Below are 19468 nucleotides of genomic sequence, written 5' to 3'. Positions count from 1 at the left end.
CGATCATGAACCTGAAGTAACTGCCCGTTCATACCTGGAGAAGGCATGGGTCGAGGGCCGAGGGAACGCTGACAAGGGGGGTAGCTGGGGTGTCTGTTCCTGGTGTAAACCCTGAGCTTTGGGGTGTTGGTTGGGGAAAGGGCTTCAGAGCGCCTTGGAGATTCAAATGGATCAGGAAAATCTGGAATTGACAGAGTTCATTGTTTAGTTAAGCACATCTTCTTCCTCAATGAGTTGGTTTGGTAAGCTTTCCATTGTCTGTAGTTTACCTGCTATAGAAGGTGGGCTGTGTGCTATAGTGCGATTCTCCTCCTCAGGAATCTTGATCTTGATCTTTTGGTCAGACTCTACCACTGGAGGATGACAAACAAGGATCCTACAGGTATACACACAGCGCTTTCGGGCGTCTAAGGTACTCCAGTACACCCTTGAGCACCTGAGGACACAATTGAGTTTTTTCCATTATTGAAGCCGTTTGATAGACTGAGTAGAATATTTACAAGTTCAAGCAGCAAAACAATGAACAACGCAGGAACATAAAAGGCAAACTTACTGGTATCCTACAGGGAAGAGTTTGCGCTTGCAGTCTGAGAGATCAGTCAGTATCCCCAAACAATCAATGGTCATGGAGCCTGTAATGATGATGAATGTGTTTAAAACTATGTTCTAGCAACGTTCATACCATGGTAATAACACACACATCCATCGATCAACCCACCTATCATCATGTGGACTTTGTCAGGCTCCAGTCCTGCCAGCCACTTCTTCCTGAGACTTATGCCCTCTAGGTCCACCAAGACCCTGCGAGTGACCTCAAACTCAGACACCACCTGGAAGAACACATAGAACATACACAAGACACTAGTAATGCTTTCACCACATCACTGAGTCAACTCAACAATCATCAATACAAAATGCAGTGTCATGGTCAGGGACAGAAGGAACACAGCATTTGCATAACTCCAAATCAAACACACATGTTATTCTGTAGGCTGAATGTCAATGTCTATGACCTGGGAAAAAGAATAGCTTGGGAATACCGCAGGGGTCAACTCTAGGTCTGTTGCTCTTTAGCATGTAAACCACTGATCTACATCAAAAAATGACCTGGGGTTGGCAACTGAATGCTGATGATTGTCTTTAATACTTCTGCGAGAACATCTCACATGACCGTTGACCATCTTACAGAACCATTGCATTCATTCTTGGCATTACTGTGGGTGATGACTCAACCCCCCCCCCCCCCCCAGTTTGAACTACTGCCCTCCAGGAGAAGCTACAAGGTGCCATGTGACTGTGTCAATGATAGGAGAGGAGATATTAGAAGGAAGACATTCTTACATCTCCTTTGATGAGGTCCCTTTGGTGCTTTGGACAATAGACTTTCTTATCCTCCAGGAAGACACAGCGACACTGGCGGGCGCACATGAAGTGGTAGTTACTGGTGCAAGAGGTGAGGCAGCAGCCCACTGTGGCCCCTGGCTTCTGACACTTCTCACAGCGCTGTAGTGGGGAGGAACATGAAATGCATCATGGGTGTCTGCGCAACGAATACAAACTCAATAAACATTGGAAGTTTGCGTTTCATCTTACCAGCTGTTTTCCCCTGAGAACAGCCAGGTGAACATTCTTCAGAGAGCCGTCATCATCCTCAAACACTTCGGCAGACCACAGGGCACAGTTCACATGGGTCCACTCGTTCTGACCTATGTACAGCAACCTGCCACAGTCCTGAAACACAGGTGACATAAAGGTGTGTAAGAAGTGACGCTCAGCCTTATGTGTGTAAAGGGGAGATCAAGAAGGCTTCTGACTCACATTGGTGTTCTCGTCTCCATACTTCAAACACAGAACACACTGCCTGTTGTCACCGACGCCTGGTGGAGGAGGGGGAAGCTCTGGAACGTCTTCGTAATCTGAAGACAACGTCGGACAATCAAGAAGATGAGATTTGCACCAAACGGTTTAAGCGAAGACATGTGTATCATTTGGAGGCTTACCAGGTAGCAGTTGGGTTGGCGGGGGTACAGATGGAGGGAGTGAAGGAGGGGAGGCTGGAGAGTCCGGTTCTCCGGGGGTCTTGGGGCGGGGAGCTGGGATGATGTTCTTAATGAGGTAGGGGTGTTCAGCGCGGGAAAGCTCCTGTCTCTCCTGCCACTGGGCATAGTTGTGGTCCAAGGACGGAGGCAGCACAGCATTGGGAAGGAGACCACTGCTGGGGAAACAATAAGACAGGAAGGCATTCGTAATTACAGACAAAATGATCCTCGCACCTGCAACAGCTGTGCACTATTTGACCTTCTTCTTCCGAAAGCTTTGACTGCTCGAGTGCAAACAAAAGGAACAACCGCAAAGTATTCCTCCCTCCTCCAAGACATCGGCGAAACTGTCTTATTTATTCAGTTCATTGAACAATTAATATTTCAGTACATCCCTTTAATTGCTGCTCTCAAAACAACTCAGGGTTTCACTCTGGATAGTTCAGAATCTTCCCCAATGAACATGAGGTGAGCAGAGACACCAGCGATGACTTATCACCAAACAAGAGGGGAGGCAGGCTGAGTAATCAATGCCGTGTGAAGGTTCATATTTGATAAGCCAGCCTGTGGGGGCATCCGTCCAAAGATCCCCACGACGCTGCAGGATGGATCACATGCTTCATTAACTGAATCGCTGATAAATAAAGGAATAGACTGAACCGACAAGTAAACCTCAATTAGACCGCAAACGTGCATCAGAGAGCCCACGAGTGAAACAAGACACTGTTACTGTTTGTCTCCCACAGTGAAGGCGAGGCAGAATAGATGATCTGGGAAAGCTGATAGCTAAACATAAGTGAGTAAGAGGGAGAGTGAGTTAGGAGTGAGAGAGAAAGTGTGTGTGTGTGTGTGTGTGAGCCTGTGGGTAGGATCGCTGCAGCATGTACATGCCACATAAAGAAGCAATAAGCTTTTCCTCTAACAAAGTCAAATGATAGCCCGTCATCTAAGTAGATGACTTAAAATGCATCAATTATTCAACGTGATCATTTCATTATTAATCATTCATGTGAAACCAGGATGCAGCATTAATCAGTGTCTGCTTTCTTCCATAAACAAGTTTTGCATAAATGATTTAATGGTCTCACATCCTCTGAATTAAAGCTTCTGCTGTGAATAGGAGTTGATTTTAGCGATCATGCAAACCTGTAGTCCACATCTACGAGCATGTGCACATGGACCGCTGATCAGATTGTTCTGAGGTGCCTAGCTAAACGACATCATATTGTACGAGTGGAACTGCCTTCACAACTCCTCACACCCTGCAATCACCAGACGTGAGGCAGCTCTGGTGGCGTTTCTTGGGCTCAGACTCAACTTTTATGCTTCAGCATTCACTTGGTTCACCGCCCTGACTTTCCCCCATCATGCATGAGTTTACAATAAGGCACTTTGTGAGCGGGGCCCAGATACCACACACTGTGTTCTGGGATGATGGATGTGTGTATCTGATATCACAGAGCTGTTTTTTTTCAAAGCGGCATTCTCCCCTTCCCTATACTCAAGCCTCCTGTACGTGTCGGTGCTTGATTCCAGTCTCCACGTGGACCTCGGGGTGCTTTGAAGATATAATCGCCGCTACGACAGTAATCCTAGTAAATCTAACCAGTTTCGGGAGACTAAGCCTCACTGTGTCAGACTCAGCAGACCTCCTTAAAAGCAAAGTTATTGCCTGGATAAAATGAGCTCACATGGAATCCAAAGAGGGAAAAAAAAAAGCAAAACAAAAGTGGGTAATAATTCAAATACATTAATTTCCGGGTACCAAACAGCAGATACATTAAGAAAAAGGACAACTTTTATTTACAGCTTGTATCAACAATCTCTTCAGCCCTGAGCGGAACAGTGTGAGGGAATTCTGACTCATTTACACATGGAATATCAGATTTCCCCCCTCCAGGACTCATTACTATGACTTCCCTGTCACGCTGGCTTTGAGCTCATTTGCCTCGTTACTCTGACAGATAAAGTGACAATCATATGAAATCCCCGATCTTGCTCCTTGGCTGTTACTTCCAATAAATTAGTTAGTGGTTCAGGGTTCAATCAACACACACACACACACACACAGACTTCATACGGGTCGCTCACCACTTCTTAGTTTTGCTTCCTCCTCATCTTAACATGTTCATTAAGCTCATTCCCTGAAGCAACCGTGAAATAACAGACCTGCAGTTTTTCGAAAAGTGCCGGTTCTGTCTGAGGTATCCGGTTGAGCTTAAATTACAGCTGCGGTGACGATGCTAATCGATGAGGTCGCGTTACGGAACCAAAACAAACATAACGTCACATTACAGATGGAGCATATTGTTCAGACTAAGACGGAGAGGAACCAACCAAAATCAACGTAAGGCCAGGAATTAATTTGACATCCACTAGTGTACGCAGTTGCATCTGAATACTGCTTCCACTAGGGGGCGATGTGAGGAACAAAACATCATTTCTGCTTATGTGTGGGCGATTGAGGAGATCAGCATTTTATTCGTGTTTTGAAAGAGATGAATGTTCAGTCAGCATCTTCCAGCCATTTTTTGCCCATGTGATAAAAGTTGAGATCACTGCCCCCTGCGATTTCTGTGGGTATTGCATCTTGCGACCAAGAAGCGTTAAATCTTGAATGACCGACACCACCATCAAACCAACGCGACACACGTTGGGCAGCCATTATAGCTAATTAGGTGCAATAATAAATATATACACTTTATATAATGCTGGCCTGAGGGTAGTAATACAGTAAAAGTGCCCTTCACTTAAATAAAGTGTAGGAGTATTTCATACTGACAAATGACAGCTTTCATATTTGTAATGAGTTAAACTTACTTTGCAGAAACTTTTTGCCTTTCCCAGAACTTGGACTCTTTGACTTTGAACCAGGGGAAGATTCTTTCCATTTGCTGCAAAACAAAACACTTTAATGAGCAAACATATAACAATATCATAGAAACTTCTAAAACACGGTACGTTATGCTAAGTGTATATTCATCTAATTAGCCATTCTAAAAATGTGTAAGCACTACTAAACGTTATTGTAAATGTGTTTGTGAAAGTTGCTGAGCGAACAGCGCGGCCTTACCCGGATGAAGAAAGACTTCACCATGCTGTTGGCTTTCCTGCTCTCGGGCTGGCCGCCGTCGCCGTTGATGGCCAATTGAATGATTCGCACGACGTCATCGCTGAACTCCAGCTGTGAGAGAGAGAGAGAGAGAGAGAGAGAGAGAAAGAGAGAGATGAACAGAGTGAAACATCTTACGCGTCGGTGTCCATATCAACACGGATATCGAGTATCCTGTGATATTTAGCTGCAGAAGCTTTAGGACGCGACTGTTGCCAGGAACATTACACGGTGAAAAGCCTGTAAATGAATAGCGTCTGCTCCGACTCCAGTCTGAAGGACATCAAGCTGTGCTCAGAAGGAAGGAAAAAAAGAATCAATAGGTTAATTATCACCAACAATTATAATGCCCCCAGGGGCTTTTTAAAGCGGCTGAAGCGGCCGACGGGGAAGGCGCTCTGGCTCTGCAGTGTATAGAATTACTGGATAAACTTTCCCTCCTGCTCCTCCACCGAGTCTGGAGGGCTACAAAGGGACGACGTCTGGGTTCATCATAATCACTCAGCGGCGGAGCCTTCCTGTGTGTGTGTGTGTGTGTGTGTGTGTGGTTAAGTGTGCTTGTTAGAGAGGGGTTACAGTTTGCAGAGCGATAACTTTGCGGGTTCGATAAAAATACCCTTTCATACGGCCGGGGACTAAAAACAGTGTTGAAGCGATGGGAATTATCTACATCTTGTTTTTCTGCTACACACCACTTCCTTGGATAAAATGTCAATAAACACTCGCCTTAAGTACCTTGGTTATAAACACACACACATGCTTCTTATGTGTCCTCCAGCACCTGAGGCAATCCCAGAGTTCATTCCAGGGCGATGACCTCCTCCAGAAGAAGAAGCATGACGGAGCGACAGAAAGCAAACTTACCACTGACTTGTACCGGCATTGATCCATCTTTCTCTCCACAGACTCCAGGTCCGGCGGGGAGTCGCTGGGCGGCGCGGCAGCGGCGGCCTCGGTCAAGACGGGAGGATCTGGGCCCTCGGGGGAACGGCGGGATGGAAGACTCTCCTCCGTCTCTGGGTTCAGCTCTGGAGGCTTCACGGCCTGACACAAAGCCAGACGGTTAAACTCCGTAATCGCATCAAACTTGGAACTAAAACTGTGAGTGTAACCTAAAACGGTTCCGGATATAAACACGACTGAGGGCAAAACCTGACTCGTGTCTCTCACCTGTCTGTAGCGTAACAGGTGTGTGGAGGTCCGCGAGTTGAGCAGCGCAGTGAGGATGCGGCGGACGCAGCCCTGCAGCTCCCTCTCCAGAGCCGTCCTCCACTCGGCCGGGTGGCGATCCGTACATTTGGTGCACGTGTAAGCGACGCTCTCTGGCAGCTTGGACAGCAGCTCGTACATTTCATCTGGGAGACGAAGGGAGAATATGATTTAAGTTCATCCTCTGTTAATATCTCATCAGTCAGCTGCATGGACCGTGAAAGGAAATGGGATGTATGGAGCGCGAGATTTGCAAAAGGGATTCTCACCTGTCAGGTTCTCACACTTGGAATGAACCCAGTGGTTGCAACGGCCGCACTGCATCATCTTGCTGTCGTAGTCGTCTTCGTCGTAGCACTTGTCGCACAGAGGGCAGAAGTTCCCTGAGAGGAGGAAAAGCAAGCGTGTAAAGTGAACGGATTAGGGCACGAATACAGATGTGGTCAACTCGGGATTTAACAAAGAAGATCTCCTTCTCCGCCTGTTTGCTGCTCACCTTTAGCGAAGAGTTTGGCACAGTCGTGACACATGGAGAAGTCGTGCGACCACTGAGCGTCCCAGGACTTCCCGGGTTTAGTGGCTCCACAACTCTTACAGCGGACGCACTTGGTACAAACCTGAGGAGACAGATTGAAGCAGGTCAGTGTGAGGCAGGGGCGGGCAGACGATGGTTCAAAGAGAGAGATGGCAGTGAGGAAGATGAGAGGGGAGAATGTTGCGTTTGTCATACCCAGACTCTCTTCTTCTTGGTGGGTCTGGTGGGGTGGTTGGGACCCAGGCACTCTGGGTGATAGCTGTTGCGGCACTTATCGCACTCCAGCAGCTGCTGCTACAGAGGCAGAGGCCAAAAGTGAAATCTAATTACATTTTCAACACACAATATATTTGCCGCCCACAAGCGAACACAAATCATTCCACATCAAGTTAGGAACAGATACCTCGGCTTGTTTTGACAAAATGCAACAGAGGCGTATTAAAGGCAGATGGGTGGATTGTTTGGACGTTGAAACTGTGGCCAGCGCGGAGGAATGGGGGGGATGCCAAAAGTATTAAACGGTGTGGCTAGATTACATCTGACAGCCGCTCAAGTGGAGAATTGCAGTCAAGAAGGGTTCTCTGCCAACAAGGGAGGGCGAAGGACGGGCGACCAAACTGCAGTGATACCAGCTCGGTTTGCATCCTCGTTACACAAATTCATGAAGATGTGTAAATGAGTTGCTTGTTCCATGTCTCAGCAGAGATGAGATGCAAAGACCACACACACACACACACACACACACACACACACACACACACACACACACACACACACACACACACACACACACACACACACACACACACACACACACACACACACACACACACACACACACACACACACACACACACACACACACACACACACACACACACACACACACACACACACACACACACACACACACACACACACACACACACACACACACACACACACACACACACACAGCTTGCGATTTGGTGAATTTCGTTAATCAATCGGCTGAAGGTCACTGCATTCAGCTGGGATGAAGGGCGTCACATCACCTCCTTCACTCCTTCTCAGAGAAAGTTTAACTAAAAATCATACGGAGATAAAAAACGATGAATCGTGCCGTTAAATGAGGCTCTCACTGTTTATTTGGTAAGACTGTTCACTGTTAAAGGCTCATTAAGTCGCATTTTTATGATCCTGTAGCATAAAATCCCTTATGATCCTGCACGGGTTTGGCACTGTTAGTAGATCACTGGCAGTCTCTCATCATGTACGCAACATTTAAGCGGAGATTTGTGGCTTCGCCGACTCCCTTTCAAGCTCTAACGCGGCGCTGTTATGGGATCAGAGCTCTGAAAGAAGTACCCATGGTGTAACACATTTTGGTTTAGAGATACATGCCAATTTTGCTTTTAAGCGCCAGAAATAGAGCCGTTACCGATCTGCTACACTCCCCAAAAAACAGTCCAACCCAAATGAGCACGGCTATTAAAAACGTGCCAACGGGACAAAAGAGTCAAGACAAAGTTTTACAAACATAATCCTGACATGATCCCCACACACAGCTGTCGCCTTACAGGAGTGGAGTTAATGATTAAAACGGTGGCGGGAGTCCAAGATGCTGGACGTTTGCGTGTCACATGTTGGCACGAGGAGCTTCTCTCTCTCTCTCTCCAGACGCAGACGCTGTGGATGTAAACCTACTTTGTGTCTGGCTTTAAAAGCAAACGACTTACTTTGGTTTTCTGGTGCTGGCGCCCGCAGGCCTGGCAGAATCTGCACCGTCGACAGCACCAGTTCTCAAACTGCTCCTGGAGAGGGCGCTCCGATTCTCCCAGGCAAAAGAGATGGAAAGGTTCACAGCATACCTGGCAGAAGACAAACTGGAGGGGCGGAGAGAGAGAGAAAGGGAGCGAGAGAGACGGCAGGCGGGGGAGGACAAAGGGACGGAGAGGAATATGGTTCAGATAGAGGTCTGTGCTTCAAGCAGACTCAGACCGATGAGTCGGCGTTTTCTGTAGATATGTGGGCTCGCCGAAGCAATTAAGAACTCATTTCAACCTTCAGCTGTATAGTTCCAAACACAATCAAACCTAAGACAACTTCAAGAAGTGAAAAGAATAGGCGGCGTGTCGTGCTTCACCTCGACGTTCCCGCTGCTCGCGCACAGGAAGCAGAGCACCCTGGGTGTGACGGGAGCGGAGGTGAGCAGGCTGAGGCCGCCAGCCTCCCACACCTTCTCCACATCATGGTCCCTCTTGAAATCCACTCTGATACGATGCACTCCGTCGCAGGGCGCTCGAGACTTCACCTGGACCCTAGTCGAGGGAGTGCTCAGCCAGTTTAAAGTACTGCTGCCGGGGGGTTTAGTGGTCAGCTGCTGCTCGAGGAGGAGGAAAGAAGGGAAACAAAATTGGGCGATGATTGATCGTCTCAAAGCTCACAGGACTTAAGGAGCAAGTACAGACCTCAGAACTCTGCTCGGTTCTCACCTTGTCTTTTGGTCTCTGTTTAGGAGACTGAGGAAGGGAGCGAGACGGAGGCTTCTTCAGCTGCTTGAACTCGGAGGCTGAACGGGAAAAAGGACAAGTGTCAAAGTGATACATTTCTTCTTCTTCTGACATGATGCCAGAAGGAGGTTTGGTCAAAGGTGCACACTGGGTCTTACCTAGGTCGGAGGCGGCCGTAGCTGCACTGTGCTGCTGCAGCTGCTGGGGCTTCTTCTTGGAGTCGCTCAGGGACGCTTTGGGCCCCGGGTCTTTCTTCACAGGCGCTTGACTCGGCGGGTGGGACTGCGTGGACTGGGAGGGGGAATTCTGGGCGGACGATGCTGAGGAGGAAGACGAGGACGATGACGATGAAGAGGAGGAGGACGATGAGGAGGAGGAGGAGGAGGAAGAGGAGGAGGAGGAAGGGGAAGGTACGGGCTGCTGCGGTTTTTGTCCCTTCCTCCCCGTGACGCTACTTCCTGCGGAGAGCTGTTTGTGCTCTGGAGACTGGCCGGTGCCCGTGCTGGGGGACTCAGATGGGGCGGGGGAAGACGAGGGAGACGATTGCTTGGATGACGGCTTGGCCTTTTCCTCGCCCAGCTTGAGAGGAGGACTTTCGCTCTTCCGGCGAGGAGGCTCGTCCTTTGCTGGTGGAGAAGTGGGCTTGAGGACAGAATCGGAGTTTGGTCCCTTCACAGGATTGAGACCCTCCCTCTTCTCAGAGAACTTGTTCTTCTTTTTGTCCTTCTTGCTCTTGCCTTGTTTCTGGAGGAACACCTTGGAGGGCATCCACTGCAAGTTCTGACACTTTCTCATCCTGCGTGACACAAACAGATGATCCACACAGTTACAATCACGCCTGACATTTGGAATACAAAGCTCCAGAGTTAACGTTAGAACTAGGACTCACTTGCAACACTGCTTTTTAATATTTCGTCCTCCGAATTTGGGTTTGTCGAGACAGTTGGTACAGACGCCACAGTCCTCTGGGACCTGACAGCCTGAACACTGGCCACAACGCCGTGAGCGACGTCCCTTCTTGGGAGGAGCTTCTTGAAGAGCCTTGTGCCGCGTCTCCCGTGGCTTTACGGGTGGGGACTGAGGCTCCGCCTCCTCAGAGCCTGCCACTGATGACTTGTCTGTAAGTAGAAAAAGTGGTGATTCAGCAGCTATACGTTCAGATTAAAGGCGCTGCAATAGAGATTTCAGTAAGTGACCACAATTAAAGACATTCAGTGTGGGTTCATATTCTATTTTAGCATGCAAACACACGTCATCCATTCATTCCCATAGAGCGACTGGATCATGGAAAGCCAGCGTCAGGTTGACTCCTGAGCTTGATGTTGCAGGATGAGAAAAACAGGCCTCACTTGCATAACATCAGCTAATGGAAACGCTGCCAATTTGAACTGAACTCGTTCAGCTTTTTAAGGTTTTGCACAAAACTGAAATGGAAACACAGCTAATGTGAGGGTTGCAATATGAACCAAACCTTCAGCTCTCAACCCCTGAGCTCTGTTAACATCAGACAATTCTGTGCAAGTCTCCTCAAGCCCATTTTCAGTGTTTACATTCATCTGCACACCTCGTAGGGTTAATACCAGCAAAGGCCTGAGGTTGCAATACAAGGAAGTGAAACGAGAAACTGGATGAATGTGTCTCACCATCATTCCCCATGGAAGACAGGATCTTCTCTCTCTCCTCCCAGGGCAAGGCACTAAGTGTAGGCATGTCGTCAGGGAACACTGCCCGGTTACGGCCGAGGGCCACAGCTGCACGGCGACATACGTGCTTGATGCGAGGACCGCGGACCGACGTCTCTGACGAGTCGCTCTCTTGACCCTACAAAGTGAGGAAGAGCGTTAGACCAACATTACAAGCACAACAAGTTAATGCTTAGGGATGATGCTTATGCTTTAAGAGGGTTTATTATTATTATCAGCTATTGTGATCATAACGCAGGAGTTAATATGCAATTACTTCCTATAACGAGATTGTTTTTAGTAGTTCAGAAGAACAGACCATAAGAATAAGCTCCTCTTAAGAAAAGGGACTTTCCTGTTATGTTTCACTGAGTAAAAGAACAGATTTTTGTTTATAGCAGAGTCAGTAGCTTGTGGTTATTCGTGGTTTTTGTTCTGGTGCCATGGAAACAGACTGACCTGGACCTTGGGCTGGTCTGGAGACTTCAGCGACTTATTCTTCTCGATCTTCACCAGCTGGTCTTTGGCCTTCCTCAGCAGGCCGGCGACCCGCTTGTCGGTCACGGGCCGCTTCTCCGCTTGTTCCAACACGGATTCGAGCGAGGACACGGGCAGAGGCGGTCGCCCCGGCTGCCCCGGAACGCTCGGCGCCTGAGGACTCGGGGAGCGCTGCCTCTCTTTCTCCTTCTCCCCGTCCTCCGTCTCGGCTCCTTTCTCCGACGGTCTGCTTTTCTTAAGCACTCGTCCTTTAGCGAGGGACGAGGGCGGCGTGGAATAGGACCCGCACGTCTCTGTAGCAGCCGAGTCAGGAACCGAGTCTACCGACGGCAATTTCTTTCTACCTGGAGGCTTTTTAGGAGCGACAGATACGAGTGCGTCTTCTGTGTCTCTCCCGTCCACAGTAAATAGGCTGGAAGCTGCGTTAGGAGAGCCATCTGGTGTAGACACCTTACTCCTCTTCTCCAACTCCTTCCTCCCTTCCCTCTTGTTCTCCTTCTCCCGGATCTTCTCCGATTCCCTTTCTTTTTCCTTGGGGGTGGGTTCCTGCGGAGCCGACACGCTCCTTTCTCTTCCTCCTTTCCCGGCTCCCCGCGCCGCGTCCTGTGCACTGGAAGGGAAAAGAGGGAAAAGTGGGGAAGAAGAGGACGACGTCGTCGACGACAAACTGGCTGGGTTTCCGGCAGATCCTCTCCTGCCGTCGGAGGCCCCTTGGGAGGCCAGAGTGTGGGATCCGGTGGAGAAGGTGCTGAAACCAGCAGGAGTTAAGGCACTAGCGGCTATTGGACTTGCTGTGGCCCCTGTGAGAACGCTGGTGTTACTACTGGAGACGGAGCTCGTCAGCACAGAGAGCTCCGCAGAGCCTTTGGGCCCGGAAACGTGACCTCCCATCTGGCTGCTGCGCCTGGTCATCGAGTGGGAAGGAGACCGCGGGTGGGCACGGATCGCTCCCAAGGGCCGCCGTTTCTTGCGTCGCACGCCTCTGCTGGAGTTGGAGGAGGACTGGTGAGGGGAGAGAGAGCCGGGGCTGCTCCCCGAGGACGAGTGCAGGGTGACCGACTCGAAGATTCGAGAGTGGGCCTCGCTGGGAGTGAAGCGTGCGGCGCGAAGCAGCGGGCTGTGCTTCTGGAGTGGTGCGTCGAAGCGGGATGAGGGCGGATGTTGGTGATGAGTGTGGGAATGTAGAGGGGCGAACAGACGAGTCCCTGTTCCCGCTCCGCTGGCCGGTGCGGGAAATGCACCTGGAGCCGCTCCACCTGCTCCGCTGGCACCTTGAGGCATCAGCCCCACGTCTTGAGCCGTGAGCGGAGGAGGGCGGAAGTTGTCAAATATGGGCTTCCGGATGAGGCCCTCCTTGGCGTATTTAGCGGAGGAGAAGTACTGCTGCTCAGAGCGGCACGGGGTCGTCCAGCGGAAGATGGGTTCCCTCAGGATGGAGCGGCTCCGCTTGTCTTGCAAGCTGGACAACACAGAGGGGCCGGACAGGAAGGGGGCGATGGGGTGAGGCATGATCCACGGGGACTGCGGGTGGCGTTCAGTGACGGCCGCCGCACTGGAAGAGGAGGACTGAGGGGGCTGCGGAGGGGTGAGAAGAGGGGGAGGAGGAGGTGAAGAAGAGGAAGAGGCAGTGGATGAAGCTTGCTGGGAGTTTACAAGGTTAGAGGAGGTCATCAGCACTCCTGTTGGCGGACTGATGATGGGCTTTTTAGTGATGGTCAGAGCCCCCCGAGCCCTCTGCCTGAGATTCCCCCGGCCCACCGCCTGCCCTCTCCGGCCCCGTCGGCCCAGCTCCGGCAGCACGTCCTCGGGCTCCGGCTCGGAGGGCGGGGAGGGAGGCCTGGAGCTGTGCAGCATGTTGGCGTCCCTCTCTCCCTGGGAGGACGGCGAGTGGTCCTCCTCCGGCTCCGACAAGGCTTGCGTTGCTTCCGACGCCTGGGAGTCGCACGACGAGTCGTCCAAGCTGGGGCTGCTGGATCTGGAAGACTCGGCAGAGGAGAGCTGCGACACGGCGCTGGAGCCGCAGGAGGCCGCGCTGCTGCTGAACTGCCCGTTGGTGGCGTTGTTTGCGTTGCCGTTGTTGTTGCTGAGAACGGTGGTTGTCGAGGAAACGCTCGGGGCGGGGGGAGGGGGAGGCGGGAGCGAGTCGACCGGAGGGGCGGGCCCTGCGCTCGATACAGCGGCCGCGGAGGAGACGAGCGCAGGGGAGGGCGAGGGCGAGGCAGGCGGGGGCGGAGCCGGCACGGAGACGGTGGAGGGGGCCGGTTCCACCCGGGCAATCTTTATGTGGGGTGGTGGGGCGCCGAAGCTGCCCTCATCCTCAATGAAGCGCTTGGGGGTTTTGATGATGCGCAGAGAAACGGTGCTGACCACAGGCATGATGAACTGTCTGATGTTCTTCAGCTGCGTCCTCTTCCTCCTCCGGATGCCGGCCTCCACGGCCCCCGGCCCGCTGGCCCCGATGGCCACAGCTTCCTTCTCCAATAGTTTCTTCTTCTGTGCTCCTTTCTTAGCACGCCGTAGCAGCTGTTTGGCAATGGTTGCGTCAGTGCGTTTAGAAGGGGGAACGATTCTGACGGGTTTTATGTGCCGAGGACTTTGCCTGAGACCCAGTGGTCTGCCCAGCTTGGAGGGCGACGGGGAGGAAGGGGGACTGGAGGAGTCCTGGAGCTCAGAGCCGTCGTCGTCCCTCAGCATGGACTGTTGGGACGTTTGTGGTTCTGAGCCTCTGTCCCCTCTGACCCTGAAGGTCTTTTGTTTCCCTTCTCCACCTTCGGCGGAGGTCGACAGTTGGGCAGCCGCCGCCGCCGCCTCAGCTTTGAGACGCTCGGCAGAAGGCGGCCGCCCGCGTCTGCGTCGGGGGACACCTGGCAACGTCTTGAGCCGCGACTTGAGAGGGTTGAGTTTAACCTCTTTCAGCCTCTTCAGCTTGGCAACTTTGGATTCACCCCGTCCTGCTTTGGGAAGCTTGGATTCAGTGTCGTGCTGCTGTGCGGAGCCCAGCGACGTCCTCTTGGTGCTCTTCCTGTCTTTCTCCTCCTCCGTGTCCATGCCCATCTCAGACCCAGACTGCCGACCGTCCTCCCCCGCTGCATAGTTCCCTGTTCTCCAAGCTTTCTGACTAGTTGAGGCTGGTGGGCGACCTCTCCTCTTCTCGCCAGAGCCGGGCGGCCTCCCCGGCAGCCTTTTCACCTTCTCGCCGGGCCTTTCCGGGCCCTCTGGTTTCGCCTGCGCAGGGGAGGACAGAGACGACGGGGAGGGGAGACCTGCGGCAGCTTTCTGGGCGGTGAGGGCCCGTGGGGGTCGGCCTCTGGGCTTCTTCTCTTGTATAAAGGTGCCCACTGAAAACAGCAGAGGACAAACAAAACACAGAGCAAGTTACAATGGCATCATGACATAAAGGCATGCGGGTCTTGAACTAAACACAAACGTCTGTAAGGGACAGTATAGCCATAAAGGGTGAACCAGTTAATGCAAATGATTTAATGAAAGGTGCTCTGGCAGCTCTATCCTCAGAGCAAAGCTATCTAAACATCAGACGTCTCTGGAGCCAAAGCTCTTTGAACCGCAGTGTGACAGTTCTGAACAGGAACACGTTTGATATGGAATTTTATAATTGGGCAGAAAAATGACATGACACTTAATGTTCTATATTTTCTGTGACATTTCCATTAAGCACTCTACCTGAAGAGGTGGAGGGGCTCTGTATTCTTGTGTGCTCTGTGACTGCTCCAAATCCACCAAACGCTTCCTCCTAGAAGAGACGAAATGCAATAGATATGTTACAAACAATTTACATTTGACTTTTTTTTTCCCCCTGACGCTGAGTGGCGAAGACGAGGCGGCGGATTGATTAACGGGTCAAAATCTGCAGCATCCATCACCCCTAGATTGCGGTGACTTGGCCTAGATCTGTGAAACGGTTGAGTCACCCTTCGAAGTGAAGCTGCTCAAATGAAAGAGCGAAGCTTGGAGGATATAATGATGTGCTCAATCTCACTTTCGCCTGCTGACTCAGTCCGGTGCTCTCATGTTTCTCATGCCTGCAGTTGGACGCGGCTCAAGCCACCAGACAATTTGAACAGTAAACGTCCAGAGCGCAGCAGAATGACTAACGCATGCAGCGAAAACCCCCGCTTTTCCTGCTCCCTGGGGCGGGATGCTAAGGTGGTGGGTCATACGTTACAGCCGGAGAGAGACAGCACGGGGCGAAGACACACAAGGAACACACACGCACACGCACACACACCGTAAAGTTATGCAGACGGATGCAGGCAAATAAAGCTGCGAGGAAAAAACAACAGTGCAACACGGCAATAATAATAATAAATCTTATTTATGGAGCACTTCTCTGTGTAGCCCGAGACACTTCACTTGAGTGATGATGCAATGTCACTCCAGAGAACGCGGCCATGTTGTCTGTTTTCGCCAAACAGAGTCCTGTCCAAGACTAAAGAGCACTCCAAACGTGTTTCTCTGACAGTGCTAGCAGGCTGAACGCTACATGAAAAGATGAACTTTAAAGAGAGAAAGAGAGAGAAAGTAACAACACAATATCCTTGACTGTGTGTCCTCACCGCAGAGCATTAGAATGAATCCAACATTCAATTTGGATTGAACAAATTGTCAAAGAAAGGATGAGGATGTATTATCGATCCATGAATTTAAGAAATGTCACAAAACCACAAGATGACAGCATGAACTTGTGTATTGCGTTATTCCTCAGTGACCCTTGACCCAGCAGAGCACCATGAAGAGCCACAAACACCCTCTGCATGTCGTTTGTGTTGCTAACTCCTGTAATCGGCGTGTGTATCGCAGGAGTAGAGGTGAGTACGTCATTTCACTCTGTTTATTTATAGTTGAGTGTCGGGATTTGGTCCAGTTTGTAGACCAGCTGGCATTGTGTGCAGTAGAATACGACTACGGCAGACTGAGGAGCAGCAGTGAAGGTTTATGCACACCAGCGTTTGAATAACTGCCTGACAGCTTCAGTGGTCCAAAAAAAACATGTTCGCCAATGTTGCATCCACTAAAAATGTAATTTATTCATGGATTATGTTTGCTGTAATCATTTCTTTTATCTTTCCTACATTTAACAAATGATGGCAACAGACAAAGTGATGCTGTTTATCCTGGCAGGCTACACTGAGCAGCCAGCAGAGGATGATGAAAGTGTCCCTGAGCTTGGCTTCTTCTTCTTCTTCTTCTTCCCTCTGTCAGTTCTTAAGCGTTCTCTTCTCTTCCTGTGCCCTCGCATCTATTCCAGCATCCTCTGCTAGTGAGCAAGCTGCTGCTGCTGCTGGTGTTGCTGCATGGCTGAGGGGGGCGGAGTACCAACGGGCAGCTCTGACTCGCTGTGATAGAGCGAGTCGCACTCAGTGACATCACAGTTACTCGCTCCTGGGGGCAAGAGCACGGAGAGGACGGCTTGCACGCTCACGCTTGCAAGCCTGCATGCAGCCCCTGCTTCTTCATCTGCCACGCCCACCCTCCCCAGCACCGCCACCACCACCACGGGCGCACACACTGTACGGCGAGAGGTAAACAAGCAGATCATGCAGCGAGGATGCGGGGGAGGGTAGTACAGGCGAGCGAGCAAACGACATGCGTGGGGGAAACCATGGCCGCTGATGGGGGGGAGGAGAGGGGGAGACGAGGAAGCATCAGCATCATGGCCACATGCGCCGTCGTCAACAACAACAACAGCAGAGGGAGCGGGAGAGGGGTCGTCCCCGGGGAGCAGTGAGGATGAAAGGGGTATGAACATGCTCGCGCTCAAGCTTGCCAAATCCCAATCCAAACCTCCCCCCCCTCTTTTACTCCTGCTCTTTACCATGCAGTGAAACAAACACACAGACACACACCGACAGACACACACACACAGAGACACACACACACCCCGCCCACCGGCTGCGAGCATAGAGCAGCAGCATGTGAACCACGAGGCTTACAAGAAGCTCAACAGCAGAGCAGAGCAGAGCAGGCGGGCAGGGAGGCAACATACACAAAGTAAACAAACACGTGCGGTGGAGCTGTGATGTAAAGCTTACATACAAAAAGTTCAACACGCAGCAGATCGATTTATAACAGTTTACCACACAGTTGAGTGTATAATACAACGCCAGCAGCCCTCCGTCTGTCTATCTGATCACTGCATAAACGACACACACCCCCCCACCCCCCCCCTGCCTGAGTCATTGTGGAAGTCGCACTGTGACTTCTGTTGGCGAAGGGCCCGTCCCCAGCACGGACCAAACGGATGTGGATCTGGTTTGAGGTGTCAGTCTCGGTATCATTCTGACAGAGCGCCCGTGAGAGAGAGCCTCTCGCCTTCTCTCGCAGTCGGTATATTTCCGTCACGATACTATGATTAAGAAGGTAACTTTGGCTTTTCCAAATGTCGTGTGTGTGTGCATCTTATTGTGATTGAAACTGGCACCAAGGGACGCAACTGCAGCACGCCATTGTACACGGCAATTCTGCATGCGTTTCCTCATTCTACAATTACACAACTCATCATGGATACTCTGAGAACGGCCAGATCTGGAATTCCATGCATGTATAGAGAGCTTAATCACATTTCTGGAGGGTTAAGTGCATGTAGACGTACTTGACTGTAGTACGCAATCTGAAACAGCAAGCACGGGATTAAAGAATGACATCACACCGACGGCCGTTAACTCAGACCCTCTGGACCGAAGTCTAAGAAGACTTCAGTCATCTCAAAACGTCCCGAGAATCCACGTCCAGTCAGGATTATCAGGCGGCCTGGAGGAAATCCAGTGTTGACTTAGCCCAGCTGTTGGGTCATTCACAGGGCCAAACGTGTGCGCTGTAGCCGTTTCTCACCCGGCTTCAAGTCTGTTATCTTTGCCAATGGCTGTGTGTTATCACTAGAGAGAAGGTTTGTTTCGGGGGAAGACAAAAATCAATCACGCACTAGATTCCGTCCTTAAGTAGCAGCTTGGGTTTGCAGACATGATTTGATCACTGACTGGAGGCGTATCGGCATCTTTCGATAGAAGGGTCTGGAAAAAAACTAACAACCCGAAACGTAAAAGTGGAAACTAATCAACATTTTTCCACACTGGGTGTTTTGCATTTTAGTCTCAGGCCAAACAGGAAAGAGTGGGAAATGCATCTACGTGCGAGGGGAATGTGGTTACAAATGTCTTAAGGTCTTGGATCCTAACCCCACACTCCAGAGTTACGTGATACCTCTTATCTGTGCTGCGGAGGATGGGACTGTAAGTCAGACTGAAGAGGAAGACGTACAATATTTCTTGAGGTTTTGGGGTCAAGCCCCCGTCAGTGGCTTTGATAACAGAACTTAGCCCTCCCTGATCTCAACAAACACTTTCTCTGACACATTCCAGGAAGCTTCTGTCTTGGATTTACTGTACAGTCACTATGCCTCATCCCTTCCAGGAATTTCATAGAGAGATGAGCTCATCCCGCTCTATGCCCCCCTGATGACACATCTCCTCAGAGAGGCCACAGAGGAATCCCAACCACCACTCCAGCAAACAAGCAGCTACTAAATATACACACATAAAAGCAAACACAGTCAGTAATTAAAACGTATTTTAAGTTCCAGTCTTGGTTGGAACCTCTTCCTTCTCTCTCCACCTGAGCCATTGAAGGGGCAGTATTGCTTTGCGGCCCCCCGTCAGCTGCCCCCCCCCACCCCCCCAGGGCAAAAGGTGGACATTTGTTTTTTCAAGTGGCCCAAAACGAAGTGCAACTGTTCCACATTTGCTCCAGCAGAGCAATCAAGCACCTTCCAGAGCAACAACACACACACAGAGGAGATAGAGACAAGTCCGTTGACACAAACAGCCTAGTTGGCACGTGTGCACATGGTTGGACACACACACACACACACACACACACACACACAC

The 19468-nt window shown here is 50.8% G+C and overlaps 1 protein-coding gene across 3 annotated transcripts in view; it reads right to left on the bottom strand.

The window, feature by feature from the left end:
* The window catches only part of kmt2a (lysine (K)-specific methyltransferase 2A), a 36518-nt gene that overhangs the window by 13152 nt on the left and 3898 nt on the right, over positions 1-19468 (bottom strand). Inside the window, exons 2-24 of one of the 3 annotated variants that reach the window (XM_076146244.1) lie at positions 15249-15318; positions 11529-14905; positions 11031-11208; positions 10277-10505; positions 9546-10183; positions 9370-9446; positions 9021-9257; positions 8614-8760; positions 7091-7189; positions 6857-6977; positions 6630-6743; positions 6322-6506; positions 6016-6195; positions 5113-5223; positions 4860-4933; positions 2001-2215; positions 1819-1916; positions 1594-1731; positions 1342-1503; positions 719-830; positions 554-632; positions 270-436; positions 35-181 (exon numbers count right to left, since the gene is read on the bottom strand). In XM_076146244.1, the coding sequence (XP_076002359.1) occupies positions 35-181; positions 270-436; positions 554-632; positions 719-830; positions 1342-1503; positions 1594-1731; positions 1819-1916; positions 2001-2215; positions 4860-4933; positions 5113-5223; positions 6016-6195; positions 6322-6506; positions 6630-6743; positions 6857-6977; positions 7091-7189; positions 8614-8760; positions 9021-9257; positions 9370-9446; positions 9546-10183; positions 10277-10505; positions 11031-11208; positions 11529-14905; positions 15249-15318 (6955 nt within the window). The remainder of the gene's footprint in view (positions 1-34; positions 182-269; positions 437-553; positions 633-718; positions 831-1341; positions 1504-1593; positions 1732-1818; positions 1917-2000; positions 2216-4859; positions 4934-5112; positions 5224-6015; positions 6196-6321; positions 6507-6629; positions 6744-6856; positions 6978-7090; positions 7190-8613; positions 8761-9020; positions 9258-9369; positions 9447-9545; positions 10184-10276; positions 10506-11030; positions 11209-11528; positions 14906-15248; positions 15319-19468) is intronic. The other 2 variants (XM_076146247.1, XM_076146246.1) reach the window with 2 other exon arrangements.

The sequence above is a fragment of the Genypterus blacodes genome, unplaced genomic scaffold (assembly GCF_046128005.1).
Source record: "Genypterus blacodes isolate CSIRO-AG114 ecotype Tasmania unplaced genomic scaffold, CSIRO-AGI_Gbla_v1 ptg000032l_1, whole genome shotgun sequence".
Taxonomy (NCBI): Eukaryota; Metazoa; Chordata; class Actinopteri; order Ophidiiformes; family Ophidiidae; genus Genypterus; species Genypterus blacodes.
The sequence above is the reverse complement of the archived record's forward strand: the minus strand, read 5'-3'. Positions and strand labels throughout refer to the sequence as shown.